This window comes from Panthera pardus, unplaced genomic scaffold (genome assembly GCF_024362965.1).
Source record: "Panthera pardus isolate Hobbes unplaced genomic scaffold, ASM2436296v1 HiC_scaffold_13, whole genome shotgun sequence".
Lineage (NCBI taxonomy): Eukaryota > Metazoa > Chordata > Mammalia > Carnivora > Felidae > Panthera > Panthera pardus.
Genome location: NW_026526688.1, coordinates 4,487,837 through 4,505,270, shown reverse-complemented (window position 1 = coordinate 4,505,270; position 17,434 = coordinate 4,487,837). Strand labels below are relative to the sequence as shown.

Genomic DNA, 17,434 nt, shown 5'->3' with positions numbered 1-17,434 from the left:
TTTATTAATCAATATGCCTATTATTATGCCAGTATAACATAATCTTGATTACCATAGCTTTGTAGTAAGTATTAAAAATAGGGACGAGGGGTGCCTGGGTGGCTCAGTCGGTTGAGAGTCCGACTTCGGCTCAGGTCATGATCTCACAGTCTGTGAGTTCGAGCCCCACATCGGGCTCTGTACTGACAGCTCAGAGCCTGGAGCCTGTTTCAGATTCTGTGTCTCCATCTCTCTCTGAACCTCCCCCGTTCATGCTCTCTCTGTCTCAAAAATCAATAAAGGTTAAAAAAATTTTAAATAAAAAAAAATTAAAATAAAATATGGACGTGTGAGTCCCTACTTTTTCTTTGTTTTCATGATTGCTTTGGTTATTGTAGATTCTTTGAATATCCCCATGAATTTTAGGATCTTCTTGTCATTTTCTGAAAATAAGCCAGATTTTCCAGATTAAATGTTTCTTCCTTTTTTATTGTTTCTTCTTTTGATGTAGGTTTCTAGGACAATTTCCAGAGGCTTTTTTTTTCTTGCTACTTCTCACCAGTTATGATTGTTGTGCTCTGGAGCACATATTCTGTATTCCAGCTGCCACTATTCTGGATGTAGATCTCTAGATTCAATTTTGAAGTTGTTAAATTAAATACCGTCAACCATTTCATCTTAAAATACATAAAGCATCCTTTTGTACATTGCAGGGGAGAGCATTATTTCCATTTGTAAAGAAATACAATTATTTAATTTCTTGTATTTGCTTCTCATTTCAGACAAGGAAATTTGAGAATACAAAGCATGTGCTGCTTGACTTTTTTAGGGGTGGTGGGTTTTTTTTCCCGTTATCCCTTGCCCAAATCGTCTTGTAAAAAAGTGACTTTTAATACTAGGAAGACTATATATATATGTATATATATATGTATATATATATACATATATACATATATACATATATATACATACATGCATATATATGTATATATATGTGTATGTATATACATATATGTATATGTATATATATGTATATGTATATATATGTATATGTATATATGTGTATGTATATATATGTATATGTATATATATGTATATGTATATATATACATGTATATATATGTATATGTATATATATGTATATATATAATATGTCTGTATATACAATATTTTATATATAAAATATATATATCATACATATATATACATATATGTATATATAAATACAATATTTTCATCATGCAGTTCTAATTCTATGCAACAGAAAGCATACTGGACTCTCACTTCAGACTGTTTACAGACCAGCAGATAAATCCCCATAAATTTCTAATAACTATTCATAACTCTTTAAATTAATTTCATTACTATATTTGCTGTTAACAACACTCAGCTAACTCTCCCCTTGCATGTAAAAGAACAAGGAAACAAAGACAGGGATTCCTCACTGGGCCTCATTTTTATATTACCTTACAACCATTCATCTACATCCCAGATTTATTGTTTTAGCTGCCAGATTCCTTTCCAATGTTAGCTATTTCAGTTTTAATATCTACAGCACCAGAGTCCACTCAAAAGGCAGAAACCACAGAGTCATTTGAAAACGAGGAAGTTTGCTATAACGTTCAGTGGATGAGGAATTGGGAAAATGGGGCATGATGTACTCATGGGTAAAGGAATATAGGGACTGCAGGTGTAGGGAGAAGTTACTGCCTCTGGGGCTGAGTCACGTCCACCCAGAGAAGGAACAAATGGTGTGGAGGGGGAGGCCCCGCTCCCAGGACGAGATCTATACAGCACAGCCATGGTTCACTGGAAAATGGACAGGCCCAGTGTGACTGTGTTGTGCTGAAATTGGGGAGGTGCTATGTCTTGCGGACCACACAGCAGTCTGGGAGGGCGCTAAGTCTATTTATGGAGAGATCGCCAGCCACTCCAGAGGCTTTGGAGAAGCTGCCAGCGGAGGGGTGTCGGTGCTCCTGGCTGTTGTCCACAGCTGGAGAGAGGAGCACGGAGAAACTCCTTCCTCCTCCAGGATCCTTCCAATACCTTAACTGACCCAGCTTAACGTCACTTCACTTGGGCAAAGAGAAACATTCACCATGTTCAGCTCTGATCACAGAGCAGGCGATGTGGAGCAGATCTGAAGCCAAGAGGTAAATAAATTAACTAGCACCTGCTGTGTAACCCACATTTTCTTAACTGTGCGGGCTGCACTAGCTTTTACTTTCTTTATACTTAATACTTTCTTTATACTTTTACTTTCTTTATACTTAATATATTCGAATAGGCAGGAATTCTAAATTGCATTATCTATTTTTTGTTCCTTGCTTACCTATTTCTTCCTTGATGCATCTCTGGGTGGACTGAAACGTCTCCATCATTTTCTCGTTGTCAAGATACCCCCATTCACTACTATTCCCTCCACAAACCTGTTTCTTGGTTCCAAAGCACTCCCCACGTGCTAAAGTAGTCTTAGTTAGACCCACTTCAAAGGAGATAGGTAAGCGACATGAACAAATAGATAAAATCACTTGGTTGAGAATGAGAAACACGGATTCCAAACTTCCTCCACATCTATTCAGAAGCACATTTCAAACCTCGGACCGTGAAAGACACATCACCATAGTTAAAGGTGTGGGGTCGATTTGTCACAGTAACAAATAAAAACGACCGCCATCCTTTTCATTTTGTTCTGTGCTGGATACATCTGGAATGGGGTTTCATTCTCCCACGAGCCCTGAGAATCAGGCATTATCACCCTGATTTTTACAAAGCTGATAAAAAATCTTCTGAAAATGAGAGCGATTGCCCTGCTCAGGGTAAACAGTTAATGGGTAGGGTGGAAACTGGCTTCAAATGCATGTCTGGGCTTAGCTGGACGTTCATACCTGGGACCACCATTAGTCAGAATGTATTCACCCAGTGCACACTGGAACAGCTTTCACAGTTCCTAAGGTATTAAATCTGTTGTGTAGAAGATCTTAAAGGACCCTGTATGAGCCCCTTGATTAGATCCGCTCCCATACCTATGGGTCCAGTCTCCTTCCCACATCTAGCCACTTAGAGAGTAAAGGCTGGCCAGCAGGGAGCTCCAGATTCTTTTTTTTCCCCCACCAGGACCACCGCCATCAGATTGGTGGCTTGGTTTCATGATCCTTCCGCCGTACTGACTTCTACATAACTGAAATATCTCCTCAGCTCTCAGTATAGCTTGTGCGTAAGAAGGTAGCTGTGCCTTTAGTTCTATCCAAAGTGATAGAGCTACTAAGCTGCCTGTTGTACTCATGAAGAATCTTTAACTTTCCAAGGACTGTGTCTAATAAATGTTGCCAGTTATTAGTAGCATTGCTATTATCTGCAAGCAAAGAGAAGAGGAAAAAAAAAAGGGTTTTACAGTGAGTCACTGTCTTGTCCTTGACCCTTATCTATTTGGTTAGGATAAAGTATTTTAATGCAAGTATTCCAGCTCTGTGATTAATATAATTTTCTTGAGAAAATATAATCTTCTTGCTATTATTTTAGTGTTTATTACATAGATTGTCTTTCACTTTTGGTTCCCAAATAACATCTTCCCTGGTGCATACTGGCTTTGCATTTTAAAGCAGATTTTCTGAATGAATCTCTCCAAGCTTTAAAAGCCGTTTTTAATAAGGTACAGATCATGCACTTTTCAAAAGACAGGTACCATGCTTTGCCCGTTTTCAGCACTAAGTAGAACACCCTTCCCATAAGAGTGCAATTAATACTCTGAAAGTTATTTTTTTTTAATTTTAAACAATAGTAGGATTGTAGAGTCTAATGAGGAGAATGCGTTGTGTTGTAAGAATATTAGCAATGTATTGTTTGTGTTCTAATACCTGACATCAATTGTGTGTTGATGGTTTTCATCCTGAAAGACAAAATAAGATGATTTACAGATGACCACAATTCAACCTGTCACTTTCTTGGCCGACAACACAGTCTGATGAGCTGGAGGTTAACAATCTACAAAATGAGCCACACTCTCTGTTGCCAGTTCATCTGCAAAGACAAATGGAGATTAGCTGCGTCTTTTCTTAGATGTGCTGTAAAGTGAGATGGCTCTGGACCCTGTGTTGTTTCTCTGTTCTGTGCCCCTGATGGTATACCTGAAAATAAAACCTATTCAGAATTGATGACCAGAATTTCCCAACTTCCAACATTCTGAATTAATTTGCTTGTCGGTTGGATTTGGGACCCTCTTTGTTGCTAACTGATATAAAAATCTACTGTGGAGTTTCCTTTTCCTAATTTCCCTTCTGGCAAAATAGCCAAAGAATATTTTACGAGAGCCTTCTGAAACATATCAGCACAGAATGAAGGTAGTTGGTCGTAGCATTTATTGTGCCTTTAATTCCAAAATAACACCTTACTTTTTTGCCACTGTTCAACTCAAAACTTCTTTGATATAAGTTACCCCTCATTATGTGTCAGGATTTGAGAAAGCATTCTTTTTTCATGTTTTTAAGTTTATTTATTTATTTTTGAGTGGGGGGAGGAGAGAGAGAGAGGGAGAGAGAATTCCAAGCAGGCTCTGCACTGACAGTGCCCACGTGGGGCTCAAACTCACGAACTATGAGATTATGACCTGCACATAAATCAAGAGCCAGCCCCTTAACTGACTGAGCCACCCACATACCCCCAGAAAACATTCTTATGGAGCCTTGAACTTCCTATCTTAAGTGCGGGTAGCACCATGCTGGCCCCAGCGATCACAAGCTGGCACAGGGCAGGATGGTGACTCTTCCCCTGCGGGGGTTGGGGTGAGGGTTGGGCAGAACTGTGTTGGGCAGGGCATTGCTTCTAAAACTGTCTTTCCTGGTCCTCATGGAAACAAAGTTGATGTAGTCTGTAAAAATGGAGAGGGATGTGTTGGTGAAAGTTACACTTCTGTGATCTGACTAGCTTGAGCTCATGTAGATTCAGGTTCTTGAAGAATAAATTATCAAAAAGAGTTTTCTGTTCTTTCTGTGGTTAAGAGAATCTTGCCTTCTTAGTTGTGGCTCCAGTGAATTTAGAATGGCCATAGACTTCGCTTTTTTTTTTCCTCCAAAAAAGTATATTCTTAACCACTTACCACACGTTTGAGGCAGAATAGATGGTAAATAGGCAAAACGGCAAGATGGGAGGGCCTGGGAGGCTCTCTGTGCAGGCTGTGGGCTCAGCTCCCACCCCAGCTTGGTGCTTCTGCTTCCTCCCCTTCCAACAAGCCCAGTGGTGGCTGCTGTGTATCTGTCCTGGGCAATGGTGCTCAGCATTGGGAACCAGAGACACCGCACACATTGTCCCTGCCTCCGAGGGACTTGCATTCTCATAGGGGAGTGAAGGATCAGGAGAGTCATCCACCCTGGGGTGGCTGGGACAGGGCCACATATCCATAAGGATTCCTCTGAGGTCAGATTCGAGCTACCTTTCAAAACCCAAGAGGAACGTGTTCAATAAATGAGAAGAAAAGGAAGACAAGACCACACACCTAAAGGCAAGGGTGTGTAAGAGTTCTCCTCTGACCCCAGCTGAAGGCAAAAGGCCAGTGGGCAGGCTCTGAGAAATGGGGAGGACCTCAGGAAGGTACAGCGATGGGAGTAGATAAGGAAGGACGTTTGGAGCGCAAGAGTAGAATCACCCAGAAACTGGTGGCACACTGGATCTGGTAAGAGAACAAGAGAAACCAGGGAAGGGATTGCAGTCTGGGTGAAAGATGATGCCATTCACAAAGACTGGCTGTCCTGGTATGGACGGGACAAGTCTGAGAAGCCTGTGCGATAGATAAGCAAGTGGGGCTAACCAGAAGACTCTTGGGTATGCCCGTGTGGAGTGCAGGGAAGGGTTTGGGACTCGAGATGCGCACTGGAAGTTGTTAGTTTAAGGTTTTCTTTAATTGTGACAATTTTCAGTTGCGGTAGAGTGGACAGAGTAAATTTAGTTTCAGACGTTCACCATAGTGATTGAACAATTCTATACTTTACCAGAGGCTCACCATAAGTGTATTACAGTTCTGATGAGGTTCCTGTGCTATAATTTTCATCTCCATGACTTATTTATTTATTGTTTAATATTTAATGTTTATTTGTTTTTGAGAGAGAGAGAAAGAGAGAGTGCGAGCAGGGGAGGGGCAGAAAGAGGGAGACGCAGAACCCGAAGCAGGCTCCAGGCTCTGCTGAGCTGTCAGCATAGAGCCCGACGTGGGGCCGGAACTCACGAACTGTAAGATCATGACCTGAGCCGAAGTCAGATGCCTAATGGACTGAGCCACCCAGGTGCCCCATGACTTACTTAGTTTTTTCAGGGGAAGTTTGTACTGCTTAACCCTTTTCACCTATCTGAGTTTTTTACTGTGCAGTCAGTTCATAGCCATTCACTCGTTCGACCAATTTAAGTGAATAGTGTTGCCCATCTTATGTGTCTGTGTGTAATCACTCTGCCGAACGATGATGCCAGGAGGTATAAAGACATAGGACTTTGAATTTAGCTAGACGTTAACTGGTGTTCTTGGCTCGCATGTATATAAACAGGACCAACTTTCCCGCTTTGTCTGGGACTATAGTGATTTTAGGCACTAAGTCCTGACCCTTGGAAGCCCCTTGGTCTCTGGGACGCCAGGACAGCTGGTTACCAGTGGGATGAAGTCATGTTGCAAGTATACGTAGGTCCAGCCAGGACGTGCAGTGTAGGCACTGGGAGCACACTGTCGTCCGGGTGTGCTACACCCTGGGGGAACGGTTGGGACACAGGGGTCAGGGGGACTCAGGGTCATCTCCTGGCTGCCCTTTCCCCTGCCTCGCTTCCCACTTCATGGTCCTAGCACACGATCTTTGCAGATCACTCAGCCCTTACACATTTATCCCTCAATCTTATTCTTCAGAGTTTTGTGAGAAGCCATCAGTGAAACCCCAGAGAAGAAATTTTAAACCGAAAATCCTCACTATAGGGGTGCCTGCGGGGCTCAGTTGGTTAAGCATCGGTCTTTGGCTCAGGTCATGATCTCACAATTCCTGGGTTCAAGCCCCGCGCTGGGCTCTGTGCTGACAGCTCCGAGCCTGGAGCCTGCTTCGGATTCTATGTCTCCCTTTCTGCCCCTCCCCTTCTCACGCTCTGTTTCTCTCTCTCTCTCTCAAAAATAAATAAACTTAAAAAAAAAAAAAGGAAAATCCTCACTATTGAACTAGAATAAAAAGGCTGTTCCACTTAAGATGCTTCCCTATCTGCTTGTCCTGCACACCTTTGTCATCACTTTGCCTTCAGTTTTCACTTGGTATTTCTGAAGAGACTGTACAAAGTTTATATCGTATGGAGTCTACCTTTCCAGAAGTTTTCATTTCTCAGGCTTCCTTAAAAAGTTACCTTAACCATTTGTTTTATTATCCATTACCTTATATTTCATATTCTTCAAGCAATGAGGTGTGATGGAAAGAACTGAAGAATCAGACATTATATAGTGGAGATGATGGTCTAAAAGTAAAAGCCACAGCTGGGAGAGTAAGGATCTGACTTAGTAAGAACAGGGTGTTGCTGGAATTTAAGACCTATTTGCCCACACCTAAGATGTGACTGATCTGACCCCCTGAAGTGACCCCAGAGCCCTCCAGGCTACACATACAGAGCCAACTCCCGCCTCTGAGTAGATTTTGTGTATCACCACTTCTGTCAAAAGCTGTTGAAATAAGTCACCCAAATGCAGTTGCTATGATAAGTCATCCGTAAGAAGCAATTTGTTCCAAACTGAAAATGAGATTACTTTAGATGGTGTCAGCGATCAGTAACCCTGAAACGAAACACCTCACTGATGGCGATTGGGACAAGGAGCCAGGTCCACAGGCGGAGCTCCGCCTACTGGCCTGTCTCTCCCCTGCCTCAGTGATGCGAACTGAATACGCAGAGTCATGTGATGTGCCAAGAGGCGCCCAGAACTTCCTGGCGTTGGGAGTCCTGTGCTCTCCCAAGTCAGTAAGGAAAGTGCATGAGATTGTGACTGAACTCACGGAAGTTCACTCCTGGGTCAGTTACAGGTGGAGATTTCACCGGGAGGAGTTGTCACACAAAGCAGTCTTTATTTGCAGCAAATAAGGAGAGCACAGGCAAGGATTCTCCAAGCTGTAACTCCCTGAACCACTAAACGGGGAAGTTTTAAGCTTAGGGTGCATGCATGTGCATGAAAGGTGTGGGGGAACTTATGAGTAGTGATGAGGAAGTATGGGGCATGCACACTGAGCAAACATGCATGTGACATACACCCCGTGTTCACACTGGGGGGAGACTTCATACCAGAAGAAGGCACACTTCAGCCCCTGACGTCAGGAGGAAACTTGGGGACAAGGGGAAGGGGCTGTGGGCACGCTCCCAGAGCAGGTGCAAACTGGGTGGGGTCCTGGCTTGTTATCTTGTGTAAGGAATGCTTGCTCATGGGCTAGAACCATGTCAGTTGAGCTTGAATCCAGGCTTCTGCAGAGACAGCTAGTGGTTTTACCAGTGGGGTCTGAAAAGCTGATTATGGGGAAACAGTTCTCTGAAAAACAAGTTTTAAATTTTGTGCTAGTTTGAGCCTCATTGATCCTGTGGGGCATGATTTTAACATCATTGCGGCCTCTTATGTCCCACCCTGTGGTTCCCTTAAGGGAGGGCCGGTTGCTGACAGTGTTTCAGGAGAGAATATCAAACAATACACCCATTGATAGGTATCGACTTGATGTGGAAAGAATTTTGAACCACATTGGGTAGGAAGGAGAAAGTATAAAAAACTGAATTATGTAATGAAGACATTATGAAGCTAATTATGATAAATGTCCCCCCAGTAACATGGCGTTGTGGGTCCTGTAATGTCCTGCTGATCATGGCATTTCTATCCTTTGAGGTTTTCTTCTCAGAATTGTATATAAGCCAAAAAAGAGTTGATCTGAAGGAACTCATGTTTCATGTTTTCCGGTGAACTCAATTCTTTCAGAATTGTGTCCACATACCCCTCCACAAGAGCCCTCCTGCGTCCTGTTTGCTCTAAAATGTCTCCCTTTGTCTTGCTCCTTGTCTCCGCCCTGTTGCTCAGTCCTATTATTATCAGAATCTGGATGACTAACTGGAATTTCTGTTATCAGTATATTTGTATGATATCTCTCCCCTCTACTGTCATATGAGTTGCATGAGGGTAGGGCTTCTGAATACTTTAATGACTACTTTGTCTCCGGTGTGCAAAACAATTTCTGGAACACAGTCCATGTTCCACAGATAGAAGCGATTGGCTAATTGAGCACCGTGGAACTCATGCTAGTCCCCTTTTGATTTTGGCCACCAGAAAATGTAGCTCTAAATTTAGTATCCAAATGAAATATATCATTTTACAATTTTTTTATATACTTCTATTGACCTTTCCCTCCCCGTGATTTTAGTTTTTGGTCTTTATCGTAACACAACCAGACTGGAAGAATGTTCGGTATTGGGATACGTCAAGTCGAATACTAAGTTTCTACACATCTTTTATATTAATCAAAACCCAGGACATCACCTGATGCTGGTAGGGATGTGGACAACGGGAACTCTCATTTATTCTGCTGGACATGTCAAATGTACTGCCACTTTGGAGAGCAGCTGGACAGTTTCTTGCAAATCAAACATTCTCTTACCATAGTATTCATCCAGAGGAGTTGAAAACATATGTGTTCAGTGAGACGTGCAGGTGATGTTTGTAGCAGCTTTATTCTTATTTGCCAAGATGTGGAAGTAACAACCGAGGTGTTCTTTAACAGGTGAATGGATAACTACACACTAATATATCCAGACAATGGAATAATATTCAGTACTGAAAAGAAATGAGCAAAAACGAAATATGTGAGCTATCCAGTCATTGAAAGACATCAAGGAATCTTAAATGAATATTACAAAATGAAAAAAAAAGGGGGGGCAGTGTGAAAGGTCACATACCGTGATTCCAACTCGAAGACATTCTGGAAAAGGCAAAAGTAGAGAAACAGTAAAATGATCCTTAGTTGGGGGCAGGGGGGTTGGCCAGGGAACGGATGATTAAGCTAAACACAGAGGACTTTTTAAGACAGGGATAATGCTTTGTAGTACTCTAATGATACCCATAGGATTGTCAACAAGAGTGAACCCTCTGAAGTGTCCCTGTAGGCTCATCACTTGTCACAAATGTACCATTTGATGAGAGTTGTTGACATGCGGTAGACTGTGCGTGTGGTGGGGGGCAGGGGGTCTATGGGAAATCTCTGTACTTTCCTTTCACTTTTGCTGTCAACCTACAACTGCTCTAACAACTGTCTTTAAAACAGATGAATTGAACATACAAATGTTAATTTGCACGGGCTAGCGGTTTATTCCAGGCTTATACAGTAAAAAAGATCAACATTGCACCTGTACTTTTGCTTACGCATTTGCCCGTGTGACTTTCCCCCAACATCCTGCAATTAAAATGTAACAACCTTCTGTCCAAGCTTCTTAGGACCAATTTGGTTCCCACTGCCTGCGAGAATTCTTCCCAAACAGAAGCATTTTTCCCTCCTATACTCCAGGCCTTTCCCCACCTGTAGAATACTTCTGTTTCTCTTGAAGGAAACAACGTAAAAATAAAACACTTGCTTTAATTCTGTGGGCAGGGGCGCTGCTTTCTGCGAGGTGGGTGCTCTGATGGACAGACAGAGGCTACAGTTTTTCTTCAATCTTGGGACTCGCCATTCTTACCTACAGGCATTTCAGTAGTTGTTTTGATGGCTGTCCATGCCCATCACACGGTACATACAGAGCCTACGGGGGCTGAGGATTCAGAAGATTATTGAGTAAGAGGCACCAGCTTGGGGGGGGGTGTGAGTTGGAGGAGAGGGGGCCAGGGACCTGGCTCTGGACACAGTGGAAACTGGGCGTGAAGGGGAGAGGCCTGGGCTGGAGTAGGTGACAATGGGAAGTGGAGATCAGTCACAGAGGGAAGCAGGACATGGGGCACGTGAGCGAAGGAGCAGAGATGAGCATCTAACCTCCGTTGGGCCCGGTGCCCGCGTGCTTTACATATGTTGGGAGGTTGACATTTCAAAGTAAAGGAACTGGGTAAAGGATGAAGTCATTGACTGAGACAGGGAATGTGGGAGGAAGAAGCTGGGAAGATGCTTTATGTAAGCGTGTGCAAACGTAGTTGTGGACTTTAGAGACTTTCCTCTCTGTGTACCTCTGGGAGCTCTGTCCTGTCCCCAGCTCATCCTGTTCTCCCTGTCCCCACCCCACCCCGCGCCTCTGCTGTTGATCCTCTCCATGCCGTGTGCACCTTGCTGCAAGATGCCTGCTGGCTACAGCAAGACTGTCAACCAGCCCCTTGAGGAGAGTGGCTAAGTAATTAACTAAGCGGTTGTTACCGGATTCCCCGAGACTCACAGAGAGCCCAGAGAGAGAACGTGGCAGATTACCCAGTTCCTGTTACACTTAGTGATGATGGTGCTAAAAGGCTGAATTATAAGCGGAACTGGGAAAGAAATTGGGAACTTGTGTACATTTGTTTTAAACGCCATCCACCGCATGCTTATTTTCTAAAGCTTTAGGACCCTTCTGAGGAGGGGTGGGGGTGCCCCACGCCCGTGAGACACATGCCCATTTGGAACTTTTTGCAGCTCTTTTTAAACATTTCTGAATTTTCTTCCAGTGATTACAACCCCAGCCTGACACAGCATATTTTCTCAGTAGACAGTTTAATAATGCCGGGAGAATGGAAATAAACTATTTGTGAAAGCACATACTTTGGTTTGGGTGCTCTATCCTGCAAACTCTTTGCAGTGTCTGAATAGGCTTCATTAGTGTGCGGCATTCTTTTCTGTTCTGTAAATCCCTTAGAAGGGATTCAACCTCTTTAGAAAGAGGTTTGCCGCTTCCCACTTCAATTCTTTAGTCAAGAGCCATAAATTAGGCAAAATGTACACAAATAGTAAATACTATTGACTAAAATCCATTTATAGCTTGGAATCCAAGGAGAAGAAAGAAAACCAGTAATTTATCAGCATGATTTAAATTATATAGATGGGCTGTGCATGCATGGGTATGTTTACTGGGTAAATAAGAAAATTGGACACCTATCAGAGAGAAGATGGGGAAATTATCCTGTACGTTGTCCTAATGTTTGCTGTGTACAGCCTTCTGACATTTCTAGATGACAACACTTAAAACTTAAGGGGGCTGCCAGTCTATCATTGATGAGAAAAAAAAAATCAAAAGTGAAATTAACGTGGAGTGAGCTTTATGAATGTTGAAAATGACGCATATTAGCTTTCATATCCAGAGGACACGTTAAAAGTCAATATGGGCAGGAGGCAGAAACCAAATATCAAAGGATTCCGGATAAGTTATTCTTTTGCCAATCACTTCATTCTTCAGATGAACGATCCTAGGACTTTAAATTGCAAAATACATGACGGGGAAAATGTCAAGAGATCTCAAGGAAATGTCTGCATGATCAGAATGTTATAAGTAGAATTACATGCAAGTCGGGAAAACTTAAAAAAAAAATAGTGAGTTTCTTAAGTGCGGTTGTCTGGGTCATTCATTTAATGGCAGATGATTCCAAAGTGAAAGATTTCTGCGAGCTAGATGAGGGTACGTAGAGTTACTGAAAGCGGGAGAGTGTCCCCGTGGTAAATTATAACACGTGCTACTTCAGGCTCTGCAGAATGCTTTTGGTTGAAAAACCGCCTAGGTTGGTAAATAAAATGTATTCCCTTTTTGTAAGCTATCGTTGGAAATGTTATATTAAATGGGAAGTTTTCAGTCTTTCATTTTAATAAGGGTGAACAAAATTTTAAAAACAAACATTATAGTTACATGGCCATCTGACGATGACCCACGTTGACAGATGGACAGCAATGAGGGGAGGTCTGGAAGCCACTGAGGGGAGACAGAGATGGGGGAAGGTCCCCCCGGACAGCTCAGCTCAGGGCTGGTGCATCAGGAAACCTCAGTCAGAAACACTTAACTATGTTTCTTAAACTTTTTATCACAGGCCTCTCCCCAAGTGTTTTATGTACGACTTCATTTGTCTTTAAGATAATATGGTGAGTTTCATAATTGTTTTCATTTCCAAGAACCAAGTGCGTGAGAAATAAAATGGTATACTCATCAAGCATTGTCTGCTTGTCCATTTTTTTTGCCTTTATCCCTCAAATCTTAGAAATGCTGTGATTTCTCAGTTGTGTTTCCTTCTCCTTTCTCAAATCTTGAAATGTATGCACAACTTCAAGAAAGATGCTTGAACCTTAATTTGGAGATTTGACTTGATTCCATTAGCTATGGGTGCTGTTTCTCATGCGAGAGGTCACAGGAGAATTTTAAAACATCCCTTCATTTTGAGTAAGCCTGTCTTCTTGAAATGAGCTTAGTAGAAAGTCTTAGGTGAAAGCATTTTTTGTTGACAGATCACTGGTATTGGTAGTGTTATTCTGTTTTCTTATCGGTAAAGTCAGGGATTTGGATTAGAGTCTCTCCAAGGAATGTTCAGATCTTAGATTTAAGGATTTTGTTTACCAGTGCTGAATAATATAATTCTCATCTCATGAGGTCCAGATCAAATGCACATATTTCTTGATTCCCAATAATTTAAGAAGTTGAAAGGTTTTTCTCTTTTTTATGGCATTTAGAATTGACCCTGTTCTGGTAATTATCACACCCTGCCTCTCCCACTAGGTTGAATTGGTCCCATATAACCCGCTGCTAAGTGACTCACTGTGGCAAGAACTTGACCTTGTGTATATGCGTTTTCCCTCGTTCACAAAAATCGGGAACTAATGTGGAATCAATATTTTATTCAAATTTTGTTTGGGATATTGCATTATTAATTGTACCTTTAAACTAACAGTTTCATTCCTCCCCTCCCCCCAAAAACACAGTGTTGCTATAACTGCGGTTCCCTTCCCAGACTTGAGAACAGCAGGTGTTCTGTGGCTGCTTGTGAGCCCCCTGTTTCTTAAATTTCTTCTTTCCTCCTTTCCACGTAGGGAGGAGGCCATCTCTTCTTCTGAAAATATCCTAAAAACAGTTGTTTGCTGGAAAAAAAAAAAAGCAAAACTCCTTGTGTCTTATTATATCTCTTTTGTGAAGTAGGTACTTGAGTCCAAAGATCAAGTGGGTTATAACTCAAAACATCAAAACTTGTTTCCTTCAGTGAGTCCTGGATCCGTCAGCCATGTGGGACATTTTCACCTCCTCTGGCTGTGCTGGGTGAGGTTCCAGAGAGCGGATGTCATGGTAGGACACCACCCGGCAGGAGGGGCTGACATTCCCCCATAGTCCCCTCTACCCCGACACTCCAGCGCATTTCCTTCTGTGGTCTTGCCGCCTACCTGCTGGAGAGCCCGTGTTGTATCATTGTTTCTGTGTTCTGTTTCCCCTGCCCACCGTGTACCAGCTGGAGAGCACTTCCTGCTGAAGAGGTTAATGACTAAAAGGAGGCAATGAAATAAGCTTTCCTAATATCAGTAAACGGTTTCTCATATATTTGTATGGTTTATTGATATGGATTCTCAGAACGCTATTATTTTCGGACACAAGATGCGACATTGATGTCACCAAATAGAAATCTCCTAAAAGTTGTAGGAGAAATGACAATGAAACATTCTGTAGTAGCTTCAGCAACCTGAACTTCTGCAGATACATACTATATCAGCTCGCCTGTGACCGTGCACTTCCCTAGTGAGAAACTTCAAAACTGGCATACTGCTTTGATTCATTGAAATCTACTTATATCATGCAAGCTAACCATATGAAAACAAAACCAATGAAATATAAAGTTGATTTTATGAACGTGAAGACTTTGGCTTTCCTTTGTGACTCGCTGGACAATATAAATTTCGAGAGTAGTTAGTGCAGGCAGAGATAGTATTAGGGAAGTATTATCCCAAAGTACAGAATTGTTCGGTTTTATTTTTTTTTTCAGAAAAGCAGTCTTATAGAAAAGACTTTCTGTGGTTCTCAAGAGTACAGAAATTGTTTAATGAGTCAAATACGATGAAAAGACTGTCATAGGTGATGACAGATAAAACTGTGGCTAGGAAGCAGACAGGAGAAAAATCAGAGGCAAATGATTTAAGACGAAAGTCTTAACCAGGATTCTGAGCATAAGTAAGGGTGTTAAATTCTTCCTTTTCTTCCAGTACCATTGCCCAACTTTAAAATACTATGATATCTATTATGCGGTCATGTGTATTCTCTGTCCTAGCTCCTAGAAATCACATACTCAACAGGCGTCCTTCTGTGAGTGCAAGAATATGCGGTGACTTCAGTGTGGGCACAGGTTTTCATTTTAACTCCTGGAAACCAAATGTGAGAGAAGAGAAATCACATCTATCACTGTGGAAATAAGATGGGGATTTTACAAGTTCATCAATGAATGATAAGTTAACCGATAGAATCTCTTATACTGTTTAGAGGTGCTAACTATCTTTCCTTATACTCTTCAACACACATACACAAGTTGGGATTATTCAGCACTTAGCAACTGATACACTAAAATGCCCTCTTTCGAAACTCTTTCGAAAGAACCTCTGTTTGGACCACCGCTAACTCCTGGTGAACGTGAGCAAAATACTTTACTTACTGTGTCCACCACTGGCATTTTAGAACAGTTGTATGTAGCCCAGAAGCTTTCAGTCGTTTCAGAAGGACCAGACCTTCAGGACCAAAAGGATGGTTTGGTCAGATTTACACATCGCTAAATTGCACATTAACACTTTCTTTATCCTCGATGGATCCAAAGAATGCACAAAAAAGAACAGACACACTTGACCCGGAGAACCCAGTGGTTCTGAGCGGTCAGCCACCTCTGCAGGACGTGGGGTATTGAGGCTTGTCATCTGTCTACACCTGAAAGAACGGGGTGGCCTTGAGCTCTTAAGAATATCTGTAACAGTACTTTCTTAGTTATATCTGGGGAAATTAGGTCAACATTGCACATCTGTTTCACCCCATTATTTCCTTTTGTGCATCTGTGCTCTGAGTGAGCCCGAGTCCTTGTTATTATCAACAGAGCAAAACAATAACAATAGCAGTATTATTATTGATAAGAACCATATTTACAAATAACACTGTGAAGCATGTTTAGCCTGTCATGTTCATTATTTGATTTAATTCTTACAAAACCCCTAAGAGATTGTTTTTCACTACTGAGTAAATTTGTCTGCAAAAATAGGGCATGATAGTGCTTTGCTGTTTATGCTTGGCTTGTGTCATTTTCTCTCATGTTATTGATCTAAACATGATCCAGGTTTTAGGCCTGAAATCAGCACTGCCTACACCAGGAAGCTCTATGTGATTCTCAAAGGTAGAACATCTGACCCCTCTCAATCTCCCAGCATGCTAATCTTTACTTATTCCATGTATAATTTCTACCTCATATTAGAGCTATTTGAAGCCATGTATAGATGATATATCTCATATACAATGTATATTATATATATAATATGTATTCCCTATATTTTATGTATATTATACTACATATACACACATACACACTATATATATATATATATATATATGTATGTGTGTGTGTATATATATACATACACACACACACTCTCTATGGGATAAAGACAGTTGGGTGAATTTTCATGTGTTAACTCATGTATCCATCGGTTTGTCAATATAGTGTCATCATCATTTAAGGAGTTGGCTTGATATCACCCAGATCATGTATGGTAGAGAAAACTCTATTCATACTTAGAATCACCTTTCGCTGATCACCAGGAGAGCTGAGTGGAGAACGGCCTCAGCAGATGGTTAGCAAATTGGCATTTCTTTTACCTGTGTAAGAACTGACCAGCTGCTCCAATAAATCTTAGTATTACCTGAGACTGTCTGCCATGTCTTTGAATATGACATTCTTCCTCAGTTTAGCCACATGTGACTGATTTTTGTTGTGATATCCTAAATTCTCATGCTAATGCATGTGGGACATAAAGAAGCATCTAGGAAAGGGAAAAAGATAAACCTTGATTACAACGTATGATCCAATGTGGTGTAATGATGAATAGCCAGAATGGTGAATAGTTATTATTGCAGTTTTTTGGAAGTGTGTTTTTGTTGACTTTATTAACAAATAAAATTCACCATCTTGACAATCTAGGGCAAGGAGACAAGCATATAAAATGGGGAAGACAGGCTCTTCAACAAATGGTGCTGGGAAAACTGGACAGCCACATGCCTAAGAATGAAACTGGAGGACTTTATTATACCATACACAAAAATAAACTAAAAATGGATTAAAGACCTAAATGTGAGACCTGAGACTTTAAATTCCTAGAAGAAAACATGAATGACTAGAATCAAAAAGACAAGAAATAACAAGTGTTAGTGACAATGTGGACAAAAAAACAACCCATGTCGAAGGTTGGTAGGGATGTAAATCAGTGAAACCACTATGGAAAATGGTATGGAGGTTCCTCAGAAAATTAAAAATAGAAATATAGACTTC

The 17,434-nt window shown here is 41.5% G+C and overlaps 1 protein-coding gene across 5 annotated transcripts in view; it reads left to right on the top strand.

Annotated features, from left to right (window-relative positions):
* The window catches only part of CSMD1 (CUB and Sushi multiple domains 1), a 2,004,702-nt gene that overhangs the window by 559,411 nt on the left and 1,427,857 nt on the right, over nucleotides 1-17,434 (top strand). The window contains exon 1 of one of the 5 annotated variants that reach the window (XM_019428030.2): nucleotides 1,912-2,132. The exons of the other annotated variants lie outside the window; for them this stretch is intronic. Within the exon in view, the coding sequence (XP_019283575.2) occupies nucleotides 2,107-2,132 (26 nt within the window). The 5' untranslated portion in view covers nucleotides 1,912-2,106. Of the gene's footprint in view, nucleotides 1-1,911; nucleotides 2,133-17,434 lie in introns of those variants that run through there. 5 annotated transcript variants of the gene reach the window in all.